Source organism: Trichosurus vulpecula, chromosome 1, assembly GCF_011100635.1.
Source record: "Trichosurus vulpecula isolate mTriVul1 chromosome 1, mTriVul1.pri, whole genome shotgun sequence".
Taxonomy (NCBI): Eukaryota; Metazoa; Chordata; class Mammalia; order Diprotodontia; family Phalangeridae; genus Trichosurus; species Trichosurus vulpecula.
Window position 1 is genome coordinate 514,116,120 of NC_050573.1, and position 23,187 is coordinate 514,139,306.

A 23,187-nucleotide genomic window follows, 5' to 3' on the forward strand; every position below is an offset into this window, starting at 1 on the left:
CCTGTTTTGAACATGGCTGGCCTGAGCACTTTTATTTAAAATGATGTTTCAGGGGGAACTGACCAGTGAAGCCAAAGCATAGCAGTCTTCCAGGGTGGAGGCTGAGCAGAGTAACTGAGATAATTGTCTGAGAAAGTGAAGTCAGAGTAGGAGATAGGATGACAGGGAACTAGTACACATGTAGTGATGTATTTACATAGTGAGCCACAACAATATGTGTCGGAATAGGGACTAGATCTCATTGCTTTAGGGCATCTCACACTCCTACCAATGCCAAGTGACATCTCTGCAACTTTTGAGTCTTGGAGAGTTGGCTAGAGCGGTGGTGTCAAACTCAAGAGAAACCGATCCCTCCTGGCCGCATATTGACTTAGAAAACTACAAATTAACATTATGTTGTATTTTTATTTATTTTATTGAACATTTCTGAATTGTAATTTAATCTAACTGTTGCCACCATGAGTTTGGCACCTCTAGGTTAGGGCACTGAGAGGTTAGCTATCTTGCCCAAGTTCACACAGCCAATATATGTCTAAGGCAAGACTTGAAGCTAGGTCTTTTCGGCTACAAGTCAGTTATCTATCCATTGTGCCACGGCTGCCTCTCACAATAGGATGCGACACTATAATAGAGTAAACTCAAAGAAGGAGAGAGGGCTCATGAGTGATAGAGGCAAAAACAGACCAAAGTGCATAGGAATTGCCCAGAGGTAGGGGCTTGTGAGTTAAGATACAGTGGGGTATGAAGAGAATGGCTAGGGATGCAGCATCATCTGGAGGAAACTAGGTCTGTTAGATCAAGTGAATTGAAGGAATATGAGAGGAAGAGGCCCAAAATAAGGGAAAGTTTGTTCATTATGGAATGGGAATTTTTAAAGGGTATGATGAAAGGAGTAAGCAGGGTTGGAGTTGGACTTAGATAGGGTAGAGTATGAGAGAACAGCACACGGGGGTTCAGAATAGTTTGCTCCCAGATAGATAAGTAGTCCTGGGAGTATTTAAAATAGGGAGATTAACAGGTGGTGATTGTTTGCTAGCCATATAGGTCATAGTGGGGAGGTAAATAAATTATAATGCTTACAGTCTGAATGGGGTGTTGCTGTGAAACAAAATCCAGGACCACTGGGTCTTGTTCACCCATTGCTGGGCGGTGCTGCAGCCTGGTCCTACTGGAATGGGATCCCTGCTATACCACGCTGGATAAATGGTTGTCTGGCGTCTGCTTGAAAGTCTGTGTTGGTGGGGCATCTGCCACCCCTCAATACAGCTCATTCCATTTAAGAATAGCTTTAATTATTAGGAAGTTTTTTCTGACGTAAACTTTGCCTCTGTGCAGCTTCCCATTAGTCCTGGTTCTGCCCTGGGGGGCCCAACCTAACAAATCTTAATTCCTCTTCCATATTATATTCTTTCAAGTCTTTGAAGAAAGCAATGGTGTTCCCCCTGAGTCATAAGTAGCAGCCAAACTTAACTGAGTTTATTTTAAAAACAAAAGAACAAAAAACTACACAATCGGAAATGTTTGGTGTTTGCTACTTTAAGTCTAACTGAATGATGGTTGAAAATACACTCGACACTTTAAAATGTTTCTTGTCACCTTAAAATACCAGAAAATGTTCTTTCAAATTTGCTTTAAATAACTTTGTACTTGTTGTCTATAGCTTCTATGGAAAAACTGATACTTTAGATCTACACAGTGCTTCAAAGAATTCATTATATGGTGTTCTTTTTTAGCTGATGATCTAAGTGAAAAAGTCAGATTATTTATTTGACTTGGATCCTGTGATGCGTTTATTGGTATGGACAGATGCATCTTTTGTCACATAGACTCAGAAAATTGGATATATACAAGTCATTGATAAATGAATTGTGAGGATCACTTTTGTGCTTGACCCAGGTGTCATTTCAAATGAACAAAAAATTTAATGAAGAATGAAATAATTGGTTGTGTTTAGGGTGATAGCACTTCTGTTCTATGCAGGCAAGAGACTGGACTAGAGAACTTCTGGGGTGATGATGTAGGAGACCCAAGCTGAACTGAGTCAGAAGAGAAAGAATCCTGGCTCTTCTACTCACTAACTAGTTGTATGATCTTCAGCTAACAGACAGGAAGCATTTATTAAGCATGGTAATCTGCTAGGCCAAGGACTGGGGCTATAAAGAAAGGCAAAAGCAAATAGTCTCTGCAGTCAAAGAGCTCACAGTCAAATAGGGGAGACAACATGCAAACAACTGTGTACAATCAAGATAACTTGATAAATCGGAGATAATCATCACAAGGAAGAAGGTTGAGGAACTTCCGTTAGAAAGTAGAGTTTTAACAGGGACTTAAAGGAAGCCAGGCTATGGATGTGAATTAGTGAGAGAGTTCTCGGGGTGGGGACAGCTACTGGAATTATAAGGAGTCCAGAGAGACGGAGAGTGTCTTGTTCAAGGAAGCCCATGCTACTGGGCCATGAAAGCAAAAAATGAGGAGAGTTCTGGGCTAAGAAAAAAAGGCAGGGGGAAGCATAGCGTGTTTTAAGGACACTGTAAAGAGTCTGTCTCCAAGCAGAAAAAGGAAGAGAACTTTAAGACAAATCTCTACAAGATGACTTCTAAGAAGAATTGAGGCTTGAGCAATATAAGGGGGTAGAAGCCAATATATGTAGTTGAAAGCCATCTATACTCCATGCCTTCACTTCTTTCCTCCAACTCTCTTCAGACCTCTGCAGGCTGGTTTCCAAACTGCCATCTTTGAAAAATACCAACGATGTCTTAATTGCCGTATACAGATACTTCTTCTCAATGATGACCCTCTGCTTTTTCCTACACTGCTTTCTGTTCTCCTGTCTGACCACTCTTTCCTAGCCTACTTTACTAAATCATTGTCTACATCACCCACAAACTCAGGGTGTTCTCCCAGGCCTCTGTCCAGAATCCTCCTCTCAATCTGCACTGTCCTACCTCACCAGCTCTCACAAGTATATTCAGTCCCACTGTGTCTCCTGGACCCCTGTTCCGCATCAAAAGTTGCCTATTGTCAATTTTAAAATGGACATCCCAACTCAGTATCTCCCTAACAGAACTCTTCACCTCACTCCAGCCCACCTCTCTTCCAGACTTCTCTGTTACTGCACCATATCGTTCTAGTCATCCAGGTTCACAGCCTCGATGTTGGCCCTGACTCTTACCACACCTGTCCAGTCAGTTGCCCAGTCTTGTCTCTGTCTCCATACCATTTTCCCACTTTCTCCATTCACACAGTTACCCTAATTCAGACCCTCATCACTTCTCACCCTGGACTGTGGAAATAGTTTTATTTGATCATTCTCAAGGAAACAAATCACTCCAAAGTGAATTTCTTAAAGTTCTGTGTTACTCCCTTATTCAGTAAATGCCACTGGCTGACTTTGATTTTTGGAATCAGATATGATCTATTTTGTCTGGCATTCAAAGCTCTTCACAACCTGACTCCTTCCTCCTTTTTCAGTCTTATGTATGTAGCTGCCCTCCCCACAGTCCATGGTCCAGCCATATTGGCTTACCTGCTGCTCTCATATATGACACTCCATTTTCTCTCTGTCCCATTGTCCTTCATGCCTGGTAGGCACTGCCTTTCACTTCTGCCTCCTGGAATCATTGATTTCTTTTAAATTTTATCTCAAGAGCTACCTCATGCTACATGAAACCTTTTCTTACCCACACCCCCCTGCCCCATTGTCTCACCTTGATAAAATGTAAATCATTTTGAATCCAAGTCTGCTTTCGTCTTTATATATTCCCAGCACTCAGTATACTGCTTTACATAAAGTAAGTGCTTAATAAATGCTTGTTGGTGAATTTATTGGCCATCAATAAGCAATATGTTGCCACAGCATGTTGTAGTGGGACGATTACTGGAGTTTGAGTCAGGTGAGACCTGGATTCATATTCGCTCTTACTAGTTATGTGACCTTGGGCAAATCACTAAGCTTACCAGCCTCAGTTTTTTCATCTGTAAAGTAAGAGTATTACCACCTTCTGAAGTAGTACTTCAGAAGTTTGGTTGTTTGTTTTTTTTTTTTTTAAGATTAAATGAGACAGTATATGTAGAGTAAAACAGTTTTACCATATAAAAGTCATTTATTATTATCATACCTTTTTGGACGTTGTGTGTATGTGTGTGTATGTATGTATTCGTGTGTATGTGTATCCATAAAGGATTGAAAGCTACACCAACACTAAGTGATGTTTCATGTACAAAAATTGGCCTTTAGTACATTTACCAATTCAACAAATTTGCTAGGAAACCAGCAAAACCCTTCATTTGTACTAATTTGTTTGTTTGTACTTAGCATGTACCAAGTGATAAGGTAATTCTCTTCCTTTTCATATATTAATCAGTTTAGTTCCTAAGTCAGACTTCTTTTTTTCCTTTTTTTTTTGTTAGTTTACCTCCATTTAATTCCAGATCTTAAAGTTAACGTCACCTGGGCATTTTCACTGAAAATGCAAAAAAAAATAACCAAACACTTTTTTTTGATGACTTAGAAGAAATCCATACTTAGGAACATGGATACAAGTCAGATTTCTGAACCTTTTCTTCATTTTGTTTTTGTAGACAGAAGATAATGTTTAATTTTAGTATTTAATATATCAGAATTGGAAATTAAAGTTGAAATGGAAAATAATCTTTCTCTGAGCCTTAAGCAGCATTGCTCATGTGGTAGAATCACTGTGCCTTCTTTTTATCAAAATTGTTCATAGTCTGAAAAGAAGAAAAACCTAGTTTGAGCATAAAATGGCAACAGTTATACTCCTTCAGAAGGGATTTCCATAAGAAAGACCTTGTTGTAACGTGATCATACAAGAGCTAGTCTCATGCCATGGCCCTCAGGACGACGATGCAGAGATGTTGTTACATCTTACAGAAAACAAGTGAAAATAAGATCATGCCAGTAATTGAGACAGAAAACCCAAGATTTTCTAATTTTTGTTTTTCTTTTTTAATCTTACATTAGGCCTCAGTGTCTTGTTATGACAGGTTCTCCAAACTCACGTCCAGCTTTGCTTCATCTTGTTCATGCTTTTACAAAAAATGTTGGTTTGATGGTCTGTGGTCATGTACATATGGTAAGTGTTCATTTTATTTCCTGCAGTACAAATTTTCCCCATTGTTTATTGTGATATTATATAATATGACTTATTAGAAGTGAAATGTCCTTATGAGGTAAATGTTTTTAGATATTATTTCTTTAAAGTAAAATTTGTTGCCTTAAATTATCTGTCTTCCTTCATTTCAGAATTTTTAGTGCTATCCTCTTTGGGAAGAGCTTCATGTGTGTTATTTAGCTCCAAAAGGTTCAATTCTTCTTAGTGCTTTCCTTTTCTGGTTACTGTCTTCTATTTTCCATAGATGAGGATTCTCTTCTAACCAACCCCTTTAGATAGTTTTCTTAGTTCTTATATTGAAGTCCTTATTATTTTCCAACAACACTTCATTCTCCCTTATAACCTACATGGTAGAGATGCTTTTCTTAGGCACCTTCACCTCCCCTTCTAGGAGGATCACTAGCTTATAGTCAGTCACTAAACATTTATTAAGCACCTGCTGTGTGCCAGACACTGTGCTAAGCACCTGGGACACAAACACAAAATTAAGAGGAAAGTCAGTCCCTGCCCTCAAGGAGCTTATAGTTATCTTACAGCACACAAAAGGAAGCTGAAAAGGAGCAGTGGGAGGATCCAAAAGCAGTGCAGTTGGGGGTGCAAATGGGAGGAAGACTGCTGGGTACCCTTCTTTTGTGGCTGTGCTCTCCAGCCAGATGCGGGCACCAAGACTAATTCAGTCTTGCCAGGATAATGATGAATTTCCTGGGGCATGAAGGGCGTGATGGAGAAATCCAAAAACAAAAATCACTCACTCCTGTAGAAGACTGCAAAATTCTCCTTGTTCCCACTATTTGCTCCAAAATAAGAGCCTCCGGTCCTTTGTTATTCTTGCTAGTCGCTCTTATTGCCCATGTCTTCATGAAACTGCTGTGGCAAACCTGGGTGTCCTGATGCCCGAGTCACGGAAACAATTCTCTTTGATCTTGGAACTGCAGTTAGGTAAATTGCCTCCCTTCCAAATCTGAATCCGTAGTAGTGAAACAGACCTCAGGGCTGAAATTATTATTGGAAGCGGTGTTATTTCCAGAAGCTGACAGATGATCAGAGTGCTATGGTCCTGTTAAAGGCCAAAGGAAAGAGTCAAGAGACATTAATTGTTAAGTATTGGGGAAACTAGACAGGGACAGGGAAGTGCTGGGTGCTAATTGATTGAGGTGCTCTCAATCAGTTAGTTTCAGCTACTGTATTGTTCCTAAGCCAGTTAAATAGAGAATCAAATTAAAGAAATGTCAACAACTCATTTAACACAGCAATAAACTAATAAGCCTGCTATTAGCATTTTGCAGGATGATGTTTTCTGAATATCTAGCTTCGATGTGACTTTGAATGAGTGGTCACATTTTCCACTAATATAATTTATGTTAATGTAACATTAAAATTATAGTTTTCAATTCAGTTTGAGACAGAAAGTAAGGAAATGTTCTGCAAATAAGGTTCTGTAGAATCTCCACGCATGTGGAATCTTTTTTATTGTTTTTGGCCATAGATGCTTGCTGTGGGAGGACTATGAGGGCATTTTGTGTATTTTGTTGTTATTGTTTTATTTTGTTGTTTTTTTTCCAGTTAGTGTAGGACTAATTTCTCATTTGTTTCTGAAGTTGTTTGGAGGAATAAGAGTTATTGAGAACTGCTGCTGTGCATGAGAGTAAGCCTAGATGAAGAGTTTAAATCAAAACCTGAATTTTTTTGTAAAAATTTAATTTTGCTTGTAAGCTATTCGTTATCTTTTATCCCAAGATATAAGGTATATCTTTTTTTCTGCCTGGGTCAAAAAGGTGGTATGTCTTTCTTTCTCTCTCTCTCTCTCTCTCTCTCTCTCTCTCTCTCTCTCTCTCTCTGTCTGTCTCTCCCTGTCTGTCTCCCTCCCTCCCTCTCCCTCTCTCGGGAAAGTTAGCTCTAGAGGATGGGATATGTAATACTGCAGTAGTACAGGGAATAACAATAGCTTTTTTATCTCTGGATTCATCTTCCTGTTATTGGTCCTTGTCCCTAAACTGACCAGCAAATCCCAAGGAACATGTGAGTGGAATAGTTAAATACAGGTCTACTCTGTTTCTATGTAACAAGGGTTTGCATTTGTGAAAAATTCGTTTTAGTTTCTTGATTTTATAAATCCTTGATGTTTTTAGAGGTTTTTTCCATACCTGTTTTGGTTTTATTTAGATTTAATCTACTATAATGTCCATGTATAGGCTATAGTCCTAAACTGAGATCCCTTTAAAAAGGAAATGTGTGTGCGTGAGCGCGCGCGCACACACACACACAGTGAAAAATAACGATTATCGGTTATGGCTAGGTATTATACAAGCCAAATGTTGGTGGAAAGTATGATCTGTATTCAGACCAATGTCTGTTTGCTGTAAATTATCTCCAATTGTTACAATAGTTGAGAACAGTTATTTATTTGAAAACAGTTATTTAGAAAAGCTAATCTCCTTCCTCTTCCACTCCTTTTGTCCTTTGAAGGAAATTCTGAAGAAGAAAAAAAAGGTATTTATGGTAGATGGTTCATGACAATTTAGACCTGTAGTTTTGTTGATTATTAACCAGAAATTCACACATTCCTCTTTGCTACATTTCCATCTTTTTCAGTCTTGTTATTAGGTTAATTCAACTTCCTTATGTCCATTCTTTAACATTTAAACTTCTTAATCATCAGTTCAGGTTTTTCCTCATATTTCTTATGACATTCTTTGTGTTTTTCTTCCCTTAGTCTTCATTTTACTTATGCTAGGAGCATGGAAGGCAATGTGGAAGCTTCATCCTTTCCCTTCAGTTCATTTTAGCCTCAACTGTCGTATTTTCTTGGGCTATTTTGCTGCAAATCCAGGCTTTTCATAGTAGATTTGTGATGGACTTGAATTTTTATAAAAATATAACCCTGAGGTTCTTTTAAAATCTAATTTCTTTATGAAAATGCAAATTTTAAAAAATACTTGACTAAAGGTTTCCATAATGTTTTTTTTTTATTTTAAAGGGTCCTCGCCGACAAGCCATGAAGGAGATATCTATTGATCAAGCAAAATACCAACGATGGCTTATTAAAAACAAAATGAAGGCTTTTTATGCCCCAGTACATGCCGATGATTTGAGAGATGGTACACAGTACTTAATGCAGGTAAATTGTGTTATGACTTTTCAAAAGGAATTTAATAGCAACCCCTGGTACTTTGTTAGAGCGTGGCTTTCGGGTAATTACAGCCATTTTATTCAGAATGATAAAAGTGGTCTTGTAGAATTTGAGACCAAGAATGGACCTGAACGATTGTTCTAACCTCATCCTTTTTTAAATGGAGAAATTGCAACCCAGGAGAAAGCTAACCAAGTACTTTCCCTGAGAATCACATAACTGCTTAGTAGCAGAGCTGGGATAGGAATTCAAGCACATGATTCCAAATCTTGAACCTTTTGTCAGGTGATTCAGAAGGTGAAGTCAGGATCACTTATTGAGGACGAGAAGAGTCTAGAGTGAAGTCGATAATGGCATGGTTCACCGTACACAACAAAGGTTAATCTCTTTCTTAAATGACCCAGAATACCAACCAGTTTCATACTGATCATTATCACTTCAAACTACATTTTGTAAAATATTCGTCCTTCTGCTGACAAGATCAAAACTGGTCTCAGCCAGCACTGTCCCCATTAGAGCTCACTACATTTTCTTTTCCTGTTGGTCAGCCAGCCCTTTGTCTAATGTTATATAAAGTCAGACCCCACCCTTAGTTCACTTTAATTGCTTGTTCATTCCATGTTGCTAAATTTAAAAGTACCATTTCAGTTTTCGAACAAACCCTTGTTTTGGGGGGGCATAATACTGAGTACTCAATCTACTGGTAAGGAGTTGGAATTGCTTCTGCTTTTTGGAAGAGTCAGTAGAATCGTTTCAAAAGCCTCTGCTTGCTACAGGAAAATGTATAAAGAGAAAAGAAAGGCATACATGTTGTGCTTATCTAGAGAGCCTCTGAAGAATATGTAGGCTGGCTAAATCATTCCAAAATCCCATTCTCATTTCTAAGGTAGCAAGCGAAAATTAAGTTAATTTAATGTTTAATTATTGTTTTGGCTAACATGATAATTTTAGGTCATATTTACTATCTAGAAGAATGGATATTCATGAGGTGAATACCAGGAGGGAAAGGAAGGATTTATAATATATTGTAATATCTGAGATAGAAATCATAGTGGCATTCTAAACTTTATGTAGTAAAGGTTAAATAAAAATTATGCAGCTGTGCTAACCAGGGTCCACTACAAACTTATTTCTACTGGTCCTTACTGAAACATCTTTTATTCTTCCTTTTTCCTTAATTCTTTGTCCCACTCAATGCAGCAGACCACTGCTTGCACTTATTGGCAAAAAAAACAGTAAAAAATGCAGGATATTGCTGTTTCATTAAAATATACCTCATAAAGGCCTTCCTCCAACAAGGTGTTGTTCAAGCATATGTTGATATCATACAGAATTCCTTGACTAATACAACATGGATATATCTATCTTCATTCATTATCATAAATATTAAAATTAAGGTACACTTATACCTGTGTCATGTTACAGCATCCAAAAGGAGAAGATGAAGTTTTCTAGATGTTTCCGTTTTCAGATTATACTGTACTCATTTAAATTAAGCCCTGAAGCTACCAAACTTCCTCAGTGAGAGCCCTAGCTAATCATGAAATCAGCCTAGCAGCTTGCACAGGAAAGATTAAGTGGATAAAGCAAGGATTTGCCCAGATTATGGCAGAGGCAGTGCAGTGGATGACCCACAAAGTCAGTGAAGCTGTTTTGAACAGGCAGGTATTTCAAAGTGCCAGTTAGGCCTTGTTTTGCAACAACCCTTTTAAAGAGATCTGACAGGTATTTTGGCCACTTTACAGAATATAAATATTTAAAATCTATAACATTTCTTGAACATAGGTTATGTGCAAGGCTATCTTTTATCATAATGGTCTCCACTAGTATAGACTCTCTAGTTTGGAGTATAGAACATATAACTTAAGTAATACAAAGTACCCCGCCTTCCATTTCGGAAGTTGGAAGCACAGTTTAATATTTCATCTATCCCATATGCCACCACTGTGAAGAAGGGTAGAGATGATGTCCCATTTTACAGATGAGAAACTGAAGATGAGATTTGCTAGAATTGAATAGGTATCTTATTGAAAGACTTAGGAATACACCCAAGATCATGTGTCTTTTTAGCCCTTTGATCTTTTCATCATGATAAAGGAAGAGCCAAATTGAGAAGGGGTTCATTAGAGCACACTTACTAGAATAAGTGAGTTTTCAACTACATTTTAAAGGAAGTGAGAAATATGAAAGAGCAGTGATTAAGGAAGGTGTCGAGGTGGAAATGCTAAGGAATGGAGATGAGAAAATCCTGTTAATAGAACAAGTAATAAGCAAATTTGGTTAACTGTAACAGAGTCATTCTGGGGAATAATGAAAAATAGAATTAGTTTTAAAAAAAGGTGTGTGTTAGCCAGAGGTAGTTACAGGACATTTAGGAACAGCCAAAAGAGTTTGAAAGTTTGACATGCATAGCACTAAGGAATGCCCACGTTTTCTGAACGAGACAGAATGATGTTTTTTAAGGTATGTTTTGTGAAAAATGTTTTTAGCCTTTCTATGAATTGGAGTAGGGAGAGATTGAAAGTTGCCAAACTAGAATCCAGATGATTTTAACCTGAGCTTTTGCAGTAACAAGGACTATAAAGGATGAGAAGTTGAGAGTGCAAAAACAAGCTGATCTTTTTGCAGGTGAGGTGGGAAGCAAAGGAGACAAAGTAATGTAATAGGTTTTTAATTTATATAAATTAATGTTGAGATCTATTTCCTTCAATCTTATCTTGTATTTTAGGCTGCTGGTCTTGGTCGAATGAAACCGAACACGCTTGTCCTTGGATTTAAGAAAGATTGGCTACAAACTGATATGAGGGATGTGGATACCTATATTAATATATTTCAGTGAGTACAAGATTTTTATTTTAGGTACCTTATCTGTCAAGAGGTTATGTTTGGAAACTGTCATTGTTATGTTAAGCACAGTGCACTGCTCTCTAAAAGTCAGCATGGTTTAGTAAACAGAGATCCAGCCTTAGAGTCAGAAACACCTAAGTTCAAATTCCTCTTCTGACGAATACTGGCATGTGACCCCTGTGTTAACCTCTCTGTGCTGTAGGCAGCTCTCTAAGATGTTAAGTTACAGAGCACATTCCAGTCTGCATTGGTAAAAGGAGAACTAGGAGTTCCCTACACCAATGAAATCATAGGTTTGGTCTGAAAAATAATATTCTCAAATCATCTGCTTGCAAAATCATGTGGAATGGACCATTTTATAAATATTTGGTCCATTTTTCTGCTTCCTGTCAGGCTATTTGTACATCTGTTTTTTAGCCATTCACACCTTTTGGGTGTGAGGTCCGGTAGTTTACTAATAACTTTTGTGCCATCCTTAGCGTTGTGGAGTGCCCTTCGTAATATGGCTCCAGGCGAGGATGCACACTGATCCCTTGTACACATTCTCTATTCCTGCCACATTAGCTGGAGTGTTGCTCCCAATAAATGGCATCCCATCTCTTGCCTTTCCATGGTCTATTCTCCTTCCTTAGCTCTGTCTCCTGGAAGCTGTAGCTTTCTCCAAAATTCAGTTCAAGTGCAATCCTCCTTCAAGAGGCCTTTCCTGGTTCCTACAGTTGTTACTATTTCCCCCTCATTGTGTATTATTTTTCCCCATGTGTCGTACATATTTTTCTGTGAGCGTGTAGAACGTGTCTTGAGGGCAAGAACTGTCTCATTTTCCTATTACATCCCTAACCCTTGGTATAGTATTTGGCACGTAGTAGAAATTTGTTGATTGATTTCTAATATTTTTACAAATATTCATCTATTTACACTGTAAATTACAGAATTCATTCAATTCAGCCTTTGAGTTTTTAGCCTGAATGGCAGGATCTCTACTCTTTTGCACTTTTCAGATATAAAATTGAGGGGAAAGGTGTAGAAAAAGCTTTTATTAAACCTTTACAGTGTCCCAGATGCTGTGTTAACTGTTTTACAAGTATTATTTCATTTAATCCCAGTAATAACCTTGTGAGGTACATGCTATTATCATCTTCATTTTACAATTGAGCAAACTGAGGCAGGCAGAGGTTAAATGACTTTCCCAGGGTCACACAGCTAGTAAGTGCCTGGGGCTAGATTTGAGCTCCGATCTTCCTGACTCCAGGCCCAGCACTCTGTCTGTTGTGCTACCTAGTGGCCTAAAAAAGCTGGAGAGGAATAAAATTGCTAATTTATATCCACCATCCTAGATACCTGAGATGGCAGCTACAACATAAGAATAATAGCAGTAGAGATACCTAGAAACCAAGAAAGAAGCTAATTATTAAACCCTTAACCTCACATGTCAACTTTTACTTCACTTTTACAGAAATTTAGAAAGGCAACTTGGAGAAGGAGAAAGCTGGCTTCAAAGCCAGAAAGACCTGGGTTCAAGAACCATCTCCAACAACTTGTGCGACCGTTGGCCAATAATTTAATTTTTTCAGTGCTCTTTATCAGTCACTCAACAAATGATACAGATGCAGAGAATAAACCAATCCCTACGGAGATCTTATATTCTAAAGTTGAAGAGAAAGAACTGACCGGCACTAGTGCCAGAGAGAGGAGCATCTATCTGATTGTAGGGTTGTGGGGAGTCACTGAGTAGAAGGGTTACATGATCAGACCTAGCAATGTTTTAGGAAAATCACTTTGGCAGCTGAGTGGTAGATGGGTGGAATAGGAAAAGAGTTGAGGCAGAAAGACTAAATAGAAGGCTATTACTATAATAGAGGCATACTGGTACTGTGGGAGGAGGCCAGATCTCAAATGATGGTTGTGAGAATGTCAAAGGGAATGGATGTCAGCAATCTTGTAGAGATAGAAATAACTAAGATTCAGTAACTGATTTAGGACATGTGTAATGAGGCGTCAAGGATGACTCCAAAATTGTAACCCTGAGTGACTGAAAGGTAATGGTGCTCTTGAAAGAGTAGAGAAGGTACATTATACATGCACCCACATGAACTTGAATTTTTTGAACTAAAGAGAATTTTGGAGAACATCCAGCTCAGGTTTGTGATTTAACAGATCAGGAAACTATACCAGTATTTTATTTTTGTAACTTTGCCCTATTTGCAGTGATGCCTTTGACATCCAGTATGGAGTAGTGGTTATTCGCTTAAAGGAAGGCCTGGATATTTCTCATCTTCAAGGACAAGGTAAACATTATGTGACAGAGTTTTTCATTTAAAAAAAAGTACAGAAGTTTAAAAAGATAATTTTTATAGCAATTATAAACACTATGCAAGAACCCTTATGGGGAAAACTTTCTAAAAGAAAAACATACATATTCGCAATGACTTAAATTTCACAGTAACTAAAGTGAAATGTCTAAAAGTTTTGCCCATTTTCATGTTTACACAGAAACTTTATATGCAGGTGATAATGCCAATAATATTAAGTATACCTTGCCACGTTTAGTGGGCTTCTTAGAATTTATATGTCTTCGGAAATAACATTGTAAAATCAATATCTTCCTAAAAATTGATTATGAATCCAAAATTGCATTTTGCATTTTTGTAGCAAAAGTTCTAAAGAACTATCATGTCATCTTTTAAAAACTGTGAAATTATTATACGTTTTCAAAGTTTCTAAATAGCTTTAAATGTTTAATACACCCTTCAAAACACAGAAAAGTCACATATACACAAGAAATTAAAGTTAAATAAAACAATGGAATTATAGATACTTGGCAATACCAGATGTTTCTTAATTAATAATAGAAATTATGCTGGATTTGGAGTCAAATGAGAAGAGACCTGGGTTCAAATCACAACTCTGCTGCTTACTTTCTGCGTGACCTTCAGCAAGTCACTTATCCTCTCTGGTCCTCAGTTTATTACTTTGTAAAATGAATGGAATTATACTCTTCAGGTCCCTTCCAGCTCTAAATGTATGCTTCTGTAGCCCCAATTTAAGATATTTTTTCTGCCATCTTTTCTTTCTCTTTTCTCCCATTCAAATACCATTAAATCCAGAAAGTCTGTACTTTATTATCATTTTTTAAATGTATATAGTAAACACTTTTAAAATACACAATGAAAAGTGAATTTTTGCTTTATAAATTGGCTTGGCAAAATACTGCATATGTTCTTCATAATTATCTCTTACCGTCCTCTAGGACATTGTGTTGATTGAAGTTTAATCAGTTTATCACTTAGTGTTAACTTTGAAATGTTATATTTATAACAAGTATAAAAAATGTTGACAGTATTATCATTATTAAATATTAAAAGATAAAATATAATTTTTTCTCTTCATTTAAGCAAAATGAGTTGCATTATGTTCAAAGTTTCATTAATTTGTCTATGGGTTCTGAGTAGTATAAATATTTCAATAAGTTGAAATACTTGGTCACTTTTGATTAAATCGAAAGATTGCTGGATTATAACAACATTAGAATCTAATCACTATGTCTTTTCACTCAAGAAATAAAGGATGGTGAATTTAGAGCTTCATTATGGGGCCTTCACCTTACAGTTGAACTGATACCAACACACACTATACTATAATCAAGTCAAATAAATACCAAGTGCCTACTATATGAGACCTGAGTAGTGATGCGGTTTAAACGAGACAGTCTCCATCTTTGTACAGTCTAGCAAGCATTTTGTCACAAAGAAAATCTGTAGAGACATATATTTTAAGTTTTTCACATGTATAAACTTGCTCATAAATTTATGGCATGAGTTTATATTTTCAAGGAATCCTATTACTACAAAGTAGGTATCTAACCCATATTTTAGAATGTAAAGAAATTTATCAAAATTACATCTTTAAGTTCACTAAAGTATCTATCATTTAAGTAGACCTAAAAAATGAAACTTACTTTGACCCATGAAGTGAGATTCCTAATTAGTCTAACTTTTTGCGGGGGGCTTTTTGTGTGTTCCCAGAAGAGTTACTGTCATCTCAGGAAAAATCTCCAGGTTCTAAGGATGTCGTACTAAGTGTAGAATATGGCAGAAAGACTGATACTGACACTTCTAAACCATCTGATGAGAAAAGTCCTGTTGTACATAAAGGTAATTTCTCAAATTCTATTCACTGTTAAGGGTAATTATGGATGACTTTCATGTCTGCTTCATTTTAAATTTCTCCAGGGAAAAGTGTTCATAATAATTTGTTATTTATGACCAGTATACTATCTAATGTAGTAACCTTTGCCCAATATGGAGGCTGTTTTATTGAAATTAGACCATATTCCATCAATCTTCCATTTTATACTTTAAATTCCAGTTGTTAAGTTGCCTTTAAGAATTATTCTAGGTATATAGGAACCACCCCATAAAACTGCAAATACTTAAGCTAATATAATATGCAGCATTTAAATTAAATTAAATTGGAAGACAGTTGAAGAAGGTCAGAGTTGAACACTGAACTTATGAATCACATGTCTTGGATTCTAATTACAGCTCTGCTATGTTGTGCCTTTGGGAAAGTCACTGAACCTCTTAAATGTTTAGTTTTCCAAGTTGAGAATGTGGTGGTTAGGGTGTTACTGTCCCTTTTAAGCACTAGTATTATTTTATTATTTCTGTATGTATGGCACTGATGATTCTTAATTGACTTGCTATTTAAGTTTTATCAAATTAAAAAGTTCTTGTGTTGTTTTTAATTTGTGGAATGAGAAATTTTTAAAATGGTCTTTATAGAATCTTCAAAAATGAATATTACAGTATATCTAGAGAAGAGTATTAGTGTAGTGAATGAAATGCCACCTTAGAGTTAAGACTCTTGTGATACATACCAGCTATATAACTCTAGTCAGGTCACTTAACTTCTCAGTGCCCTAGGCATGTCCCTACAAACTGTAGGTTGCAGATAAAACACGAGTCTGCCATCGGTGACTAAAGGTTCTAACTCAGCTGTTCCCTATACTGGTAATGAGCCCCCCCAGCCCCCAGAAATGCTTTCCAAAAAGCAGCTCTGACTTTGACCCTTAGCACTGACATATTTAACTACTAAGTATTACCCTGTACTGTGGTATTGTATCTACACATATACCTGTTTTCCTTTCCTAACCAGTAGGAAGAACTGACTGGTAAGCATTTTTACAGTTTTTCTGCATTACAGGAAAGTTTTAGATAACTAATTCCACAAATTTATGCTTTCTGTTTTCATTTTCAAGGATGAAAAAGCTATGAAAGACTTCCAAATCTGACTCTCCACCCTGACTCTTCCACCTCTACTCAATCCTAGTATCTCCATCTGTCATGCTGCCAGCTTAACTAAGCTAAACATGAGAGTTCTTTGTATATCATCTGTCTATGTCATATATGTTCCCTTACTTTTCATCCCTATTAATAATCACTTTCCTTCCAAATTCCAAACCCTAACATATTATTTCACCACCTATTCTCCGCATTACTCATGGCTGATATTTCTTCTTCTCCATCTCTATTAATCTTCCATTGAAATTTTAATTGTTAGCTTTTTCTTCTCTTCATGCTAATCAACATTTTTCCTCATTTAAAAAAAAGTATTAAATTTCCCTCTTAATTTAGATTGTCATCTTCCCTTTGGTTCTTTGCTCACAACCTATTCATTTTTTGGTTAATTTATTCTTCTCCTTATATTTCACTTAGATACTCTTTACTTTGTTCTTTTCTGCAGGACTTCTAGTCACATTTTCTCTTGCCAAAATACATGTATTTTTTTCTTTGATGCCAAAATAAGTTCCATTCATTTCTATTTAATACTGGCGTTTTTCTTGTGCATAAAATGCCTTTTCTAGTCATTCTGCAAAATCCTTTAGCAATAGGCCGTTCACTTTTCAATTTTATAATCTAGCAATTTGATATTTATTAGGTATACCTCAATTCTAATCGTAAACATCAAGCTTCCTTTGATCATAATCTTTAAAGGCTCAGTTTGTGTGTTTTCCTCTGCTAATATGAAAGTATATACCTGAGCCACTAACTATCTATGAGAGTCCTAATATTTTATCTATGTGGTCAGTGATTTAAAAAAGTAGTATACCTACTTCTGTAAGTATTAAGTTAATGAAATAACCTTTATTTCAATTTATGAAGTTTAGAATATTCAGTCAGATATATTTAAAATGCAGTTGTTCTTATATATAGTTGAAGGTTTTGCTTCTGCTGCTTAGGTAAGTTTTCCCAAACAACAACCTATGACAAGCTTAACTTAAAATCATTTCTGTTTACTAAAGAAATGCAAGTTTAAAATATGTAATTGGAATTTAAATTTTTGATTCATTTAAATTTAAATATTTGATTTATTAAAAATTATTATACTTGAAAGAATTTTACACTCATTTATAAAGAAAAAAAAGCTATTTGAAAAATCATATCCCATCCTTTTCAGCTTCCCAATTATTTCTTTATATCATATTTAGGGGTTTATATGGTATTACAAATATTCCCCTGCCGAGTAGTATGTACAGTAATAGCACATTTGTAATTATGTGATTTACTTACACATGTATTTAGTTTCAAGAGTTTTGCTGTAGCTAAATTCTACAGTATAACATTATCTCTTCTGCCAATTTTAGTTAGGAGATTTTTTAAGCCCAATGCAAACTTTTGGCATTTTTGCAGGGACAAATTTAAGGAGTTTCTTATTTCAGCATTCTTAAAGTTGCTGTCCCTGATATACCTCTGCTTTTAAATCTTAACCCCTCAGTACAAAAAAAAATGGTTCTTCAATCTTGACTTATTTTCTCACGGACTAGTTTCATACTATGTTTTGTTTAAGTATATGTTGTTAATTTTCATTATTTCATTAATAATACAAAGGAAATTAACCTCTATTTTGTATTTTTTAAACAAAATCTAGATGAGGAAGAGGATGGCAAGACTCCAACACAACCACTGTTGAAAAAAGGCAGGCATTTTCCATCTTTTTGTTTCAATCCATTTTTTTCCATGCTGTTAATGCCAAATTTTTTAAAAGTCTTTATCTCCATGGTGAAGTTGTAATACAGTTATTTGGAATTACAGATTAGAGAAATGATCACTGATTATTCCAACTACATAAAGCAGTTCCACATGGCTAAATGAAATCATATAAACAAAATTATAAAATAACATGTTATTGGAAGTGTTCAGATCCTAAAAGTTGAGACTTTAGCGATTGAATGTTTTTGTTTTGGCCCATGTGTTAGATCATTAGGAGTAAAAATTGAAGAGTTTTATTCATGACCATAAGTTGCATCCATCTAAATCTTTTTTGTAATAAAACTTTAACTTTTATAATATTTTTCATATTTTTCATAGTTCTGCTGAGCCTTGGGAGATACATAATCATTATTGAATTAGAGGGTAGAGGTGAGAGAGTTTGGAGGAGTATGGTTTGGTAGCCATATTATTTCATCATGAATAATTTTGTACTCTGCATACATGCCATAACATTTTGTGGTAGATGTTATGATTTAAATAACAGTAATTCTATATTGGTGACCAGATTTCCTCCTGTGGATTTCTGCTTTATAAAACGTGGTAGTATTTTCATGAGTAAAGTTATTAACCTACTCTCAGAGCTCATTTTTTCTTTGTTTTGGTTCAAAGATCCTGGAGCATGTAGTTATTCACCTCTGGTACATAGTTCATTTCAACCATGTTGTAAGTGGTTCTTTCTTAACTAATTGGCCTACACACTATAATAGCAGGTTGTGGGATCCCTATCCAAACCTCTTCCCCACCCCAAATTTAAAGATATCAAATGCCAAGGCAGACAATAGTAGAATGCTTCTCAGGGGTAGTTTAGACTGTAAATTATTTTTTCATAGATGGTTCCATTTAGATCTTCAATTTACAGTATAAATTTTAAAAGAATGTTCTTGTAAGTATCAAGTCCTTTGACAGGCCAATATGATTTATAGACCTCAGATTATCCAACTAGACCAAAAAGATTAAACAGTTTTTCAAGAATCATGGTCAGAAATTTCTGGGCCAGTTAAAAAAAAATTTACATTTTGTTGGTGCTTTCAGAACACTAAAAATGTCTGGTTTTAGTTAAAACTAATTTAAAATGTTTGAAGTTGTTCTATAAGAAACTACATTTATTATGATTGACACACTGGAAGAAGCAATACAAATTTTTGCACAAAAGTGAGGAAATGGTAAGGAAGATGATAAATAAAGGAAGCTTAAGTTTTTTTTTCTTACGTGTGCCTGTTTCCATCCTTTAGAACCTAAAGGCCCTGTTGCCCCATTAAATGTAGCTGACCAAAGACTTCTTGAAGCTAGTACACAATTTCAGAAAAAACAAGGCAAAAATACTATTGATGTCTGGTGGCTTTTTGATGATGGAGGTGAGGTTGCTTCTACTTTCTTTATTGATGGATTTAACTAAAAATGTTTTCAGTAATTGGCACAGAATGAATTATTAAAAGTAAATCTATACATAGAGTTGAACATACTTAATGACTTATTGTATTTTATGATTTAATCAGGTTTGACCTTATTGATACCTTATCTTCTGACTACTAAGAAAAAGTGGAAAGACTGTAAGATCAGAGTATTTATTGGTGGAAAAATAAACAGAATAGATCACGATCGGAGAGCGTAAGTTACTCTAAATGAAAATGAATTTTGCTTATTCAGTGGTGTGTCACTGTTAGGATTTACCTTGCAGATATATGTAGGATAAAAACTACAGAGAGAAAATTCGGAAAACTCTCATTTCAAATTAACATTATGCTTTAAACTTGATACTGATTTTAGCACTGTAATTTAAATATTTTAAATCTGGAGGAAAAATTGATGAATTTATCTTAACCAAATTTGGGCATATAATGTGTGTATGTGTGTGTATCTCTTTCTCTATAATTTAGTCAACTATATGTGTGTGTGTGTATGTGTGTATATATATGTGTGTGTGTGTGTGTGTGTATATATATACAGTTCATATAGAGAGGTAGAGATACATACACATAAATATTTAATTTGTATTTATATTTTGATTAAGATTTAGGACCTATCAAAACTAGTTAAACACTGGTTGAAATGAGATAGGACTTCTAGAAAATACATTTACTTTATCAGTATCTGTCAATAGCCATGTTGTCCTATGTCCTATCTCCAGACTCAGTTCCAGGACTAGAAACTCATGCCATAGCCAGCTTCTGTGTTTTTCCATATCAGTAGAATTTTAGAGTATTTAGAAACAGGTAGATCTGAATGAGATTAGAAAGAAATATACATAATTCTTGGTATATATGGCACCTTCACACAGATAACAATATGATTCTGTGAGTAGATTAGAAAAAAGCTTTGAAATAATACAGTATCCATTATGTTCAAAACATTAAAAGGCTTGGAAATAAAGGGATTGGCCTTAATGTGGTAAATAGTTTCTATAACTGAGAGCTAGCATCATTTGTAATGGTTCAAACACTAGAACCCTTTCCAATAAGATCAGTGGTAAAGATTGGGAACATTTGTTTGATATTGATATAATCCAATCTCAATAAGACAAGAAAGAAGAAATTAGCGTAGTCAAAAAGGAGGGAAAATTATCTTATTTGCAGATGATTGTTGGTTACTTAGTCTTAGAGAACTGTAGATTCCACTAAAACATTAATTGAAATAATTATTACCTTCATCAAAGAAACAGGATATAAAATTAACCCACAAAATTATCACCTTTCTATATATTACCAACAAAAACCCAGTAAAAAGCAATTTTTTTAAATTGGTCCATTCAATATAATTAAATAAAATATCTGGGAATCCACTTACTAAGACAGTAATCATATGAATACAGTTATAAAACTCTGTAGATATAAAGGAAATCATAATTGATTGAAGAGTGTTTAATTGCTCATGAATGGGCTGCATAAAATAATAAAAAGACCAACAGGATTAATTTACTGATTCAGTATCGTACATACCATGCCACCAAGTAGATTGCTTTATGGAACTAGAAAAAGTGATAAAAATTCATCTGGAGGATCAAAGAACTGGGAAACTAAGGGAACTCATTTTTTTAAGTAGGAACAAAGGGAGTCTTGCAGCACTAGTTCTCAAAATATGCTTCAAAGCAATAATCTTCAAAATTTCTTGGTACTTCTTATAGTCAAGAAGTCAATAACAAGTAGGGTACACAGAAACCCAAGAGCAGTTGAACGTAGTTTATGGCAAGAATGCCAAATACTGCAGAAAATAGTCACTATTCAACAAAAACTTTTAGGAAAATTGGAAAGAGAGAAATTAGCCTTAATGGACAGATTGAAAGTGTTGAGAATCTCAAATATGAAAAACATAGTGAGTTCTTGGCCAAATACAGGATAGAGAGGTTGGATCATAAAAGATACATAATTTTGATAACTTAAAAGTTTTCATTAAAAACGAAAGCATAGAATTAAAAGGGAAACAGTGAACAGAAGCTTTGTAGCAAATTTTTTGGATGAAAGTCTAATGTGTAAAATATAGACAATATGTATAAACAAACAAGAACCATTCTCCAGCAGATAAAAGGTCACCAGAAAAATGTAAACAAAATAAAAATGCTTCAATTCATAAGAGAAATAAAAATTAAAATAATTATGATTATTATTAAAATAACTATGGTTCCTCCTTATTCCCATTAGATTAGAAAAGGCCAAAAAAAAAAAAGACAGTTCTTGGAGGATCTTTGGGAGTACACACATAATTACTGCTTTATAGGTGGAAACTGTAAATTGGACCAACCTTTCTGGGAAGCAATTTGGAAGTATGGCCAAGAAGTCAGTAAACTGCACCTTTTGACCCAATGATACAACTACCTGGTATATGTCTAAAATAAATGAAATAAAGATCTACTTGTATAAAAATATTTATACCAGCCCTTTTTGTTCTAACAAAGAACTGGAAATAAGTTGGGTTTGGCTGAACAAATTATGGTATACAATATTATTGTGCTGTAAGAAATGATGAAAGGAATAGATTGTGAGAAACCAGGAAAGACTTGTGTGAACTGATGCTCAGTGAATAGGAGAAGAACTAGAATAACTTCTCCAGTAACTATAATGTTTTAAAAAACTAGCTTTGAGATCAGAACTCCAGTCATATTGTCAATGAAATCTTTTTAAAATGTATCAAAAAGAGCAGAAGTTCAGCAGGGATGCAGACAAGAAGGGTAATGTTAATATTTCCATGATAAATTAAATATAGACCTTTAAATAAAAACAAACTGTATATAAGAGAGGCACAGTTTCATATGCAACCTCTTTTCCTTTTCTCTTTATATGTGGAAATGTTCGTGTTTGTTGAGATCAAGTCCATAATTTTTAAAAGTTATTTAAGAAACAAAACAGCCCTTGTGCCCTTGGACACAGTAATTTGGAGAGCAGTCCATGCTGCTTGAGCAGACAAAAGGAAGTAGAAATAAAATGCCCTACCCTCAGAGAACTGAAGCATGTACTATAAGGTTCTATTAAATAAATTTAGAAAGACTCAGTACTTGTTTTTCAGATCAATAGCCTTAATATGAGAATTGAAACAGTTCTGAAATCCTTAAATCTACAACTTTGTGTCTCTGTTGTAGGATGGCAACTTTACTTAGCAAATTCCGGATAGACTTCTCGGACATCATGGTCCTAGGAGACATTAACACAAAGCCTAAGAAAGAAAAGTAAGTTACATAAATGTCTTCTTGAATGGAGTAGGTCACAAATGTGTTACTCAGATGAATTCATGGGGAGAATATTCCATTTAGAACCTAAATATTTTTCTAAAAATGGGAGAAGTACTGGATTTAGAGTCAGAGAAATTGGGTTTATAATCGTGTTGCTTAACTACCTTCCCTGGGGCTTCAGTTTCCTTATCTTGTACATACAGTGAGAGGGATGAAGATTTGGTTGAAATGGTCTCTAAGGTCTCTTCTACTCCAACTGATCTTATGACATCTCTGTTGATGATTTATACAGAAAAGTAATTTGGCTCCTTGTGAAAGATAATACTGTGATATCTTCACTGTCCTTTCTCTTATGTCACAAGAAGATTG

At 35.3% G+C, this 23,187-nt stretch overlaps 1 protein-coding gene across 1 annotated transcript in view; it reads left to right on the forward strand.

The window, feature by feature from the left end:
* Positions 1-23,187, forward strand: part of SLC12A2 (solute carrier family 12 member 2) — a 124,925-nt gene that overhangs the window by 92,584 nt on the left and 9,154 nt on the right. The window contains exons 16-24 of the mRNA XM_036740957.1: positions 4,982-5,093; positions 8,110-8,250; positions 10,991-11,097; positions 13,315-13,394; positions 15,132-15,260; positions 18,037-18,084; positions 19,391-19,513; positions 19,655-19,766; positions 22,729-22,815. Of these exons, the coding sequence (XP_036596852.1) occupies positions 4,982-5,093; positions 8,110-8,250; positions 10,991-11,097; positions 13,315-13,394; positions 15,132-15,260; positions 18,037-18,084; positions 19,391-19,513; positions 19,655-19,766; positions 22,729-22,815 (939 nt within the window). The remainder of the gene's footprint in view (positions 1-4,981; positions 5,094-8,109; positions 8,251-10,990; positions 11,098-13,314; positions 13,395-15,131; positions 15,261-18,036; positions 18,085-19,390; positions 19,514-19,654; positions 19,767-22,728; positions 22,816-23,187) is intronic.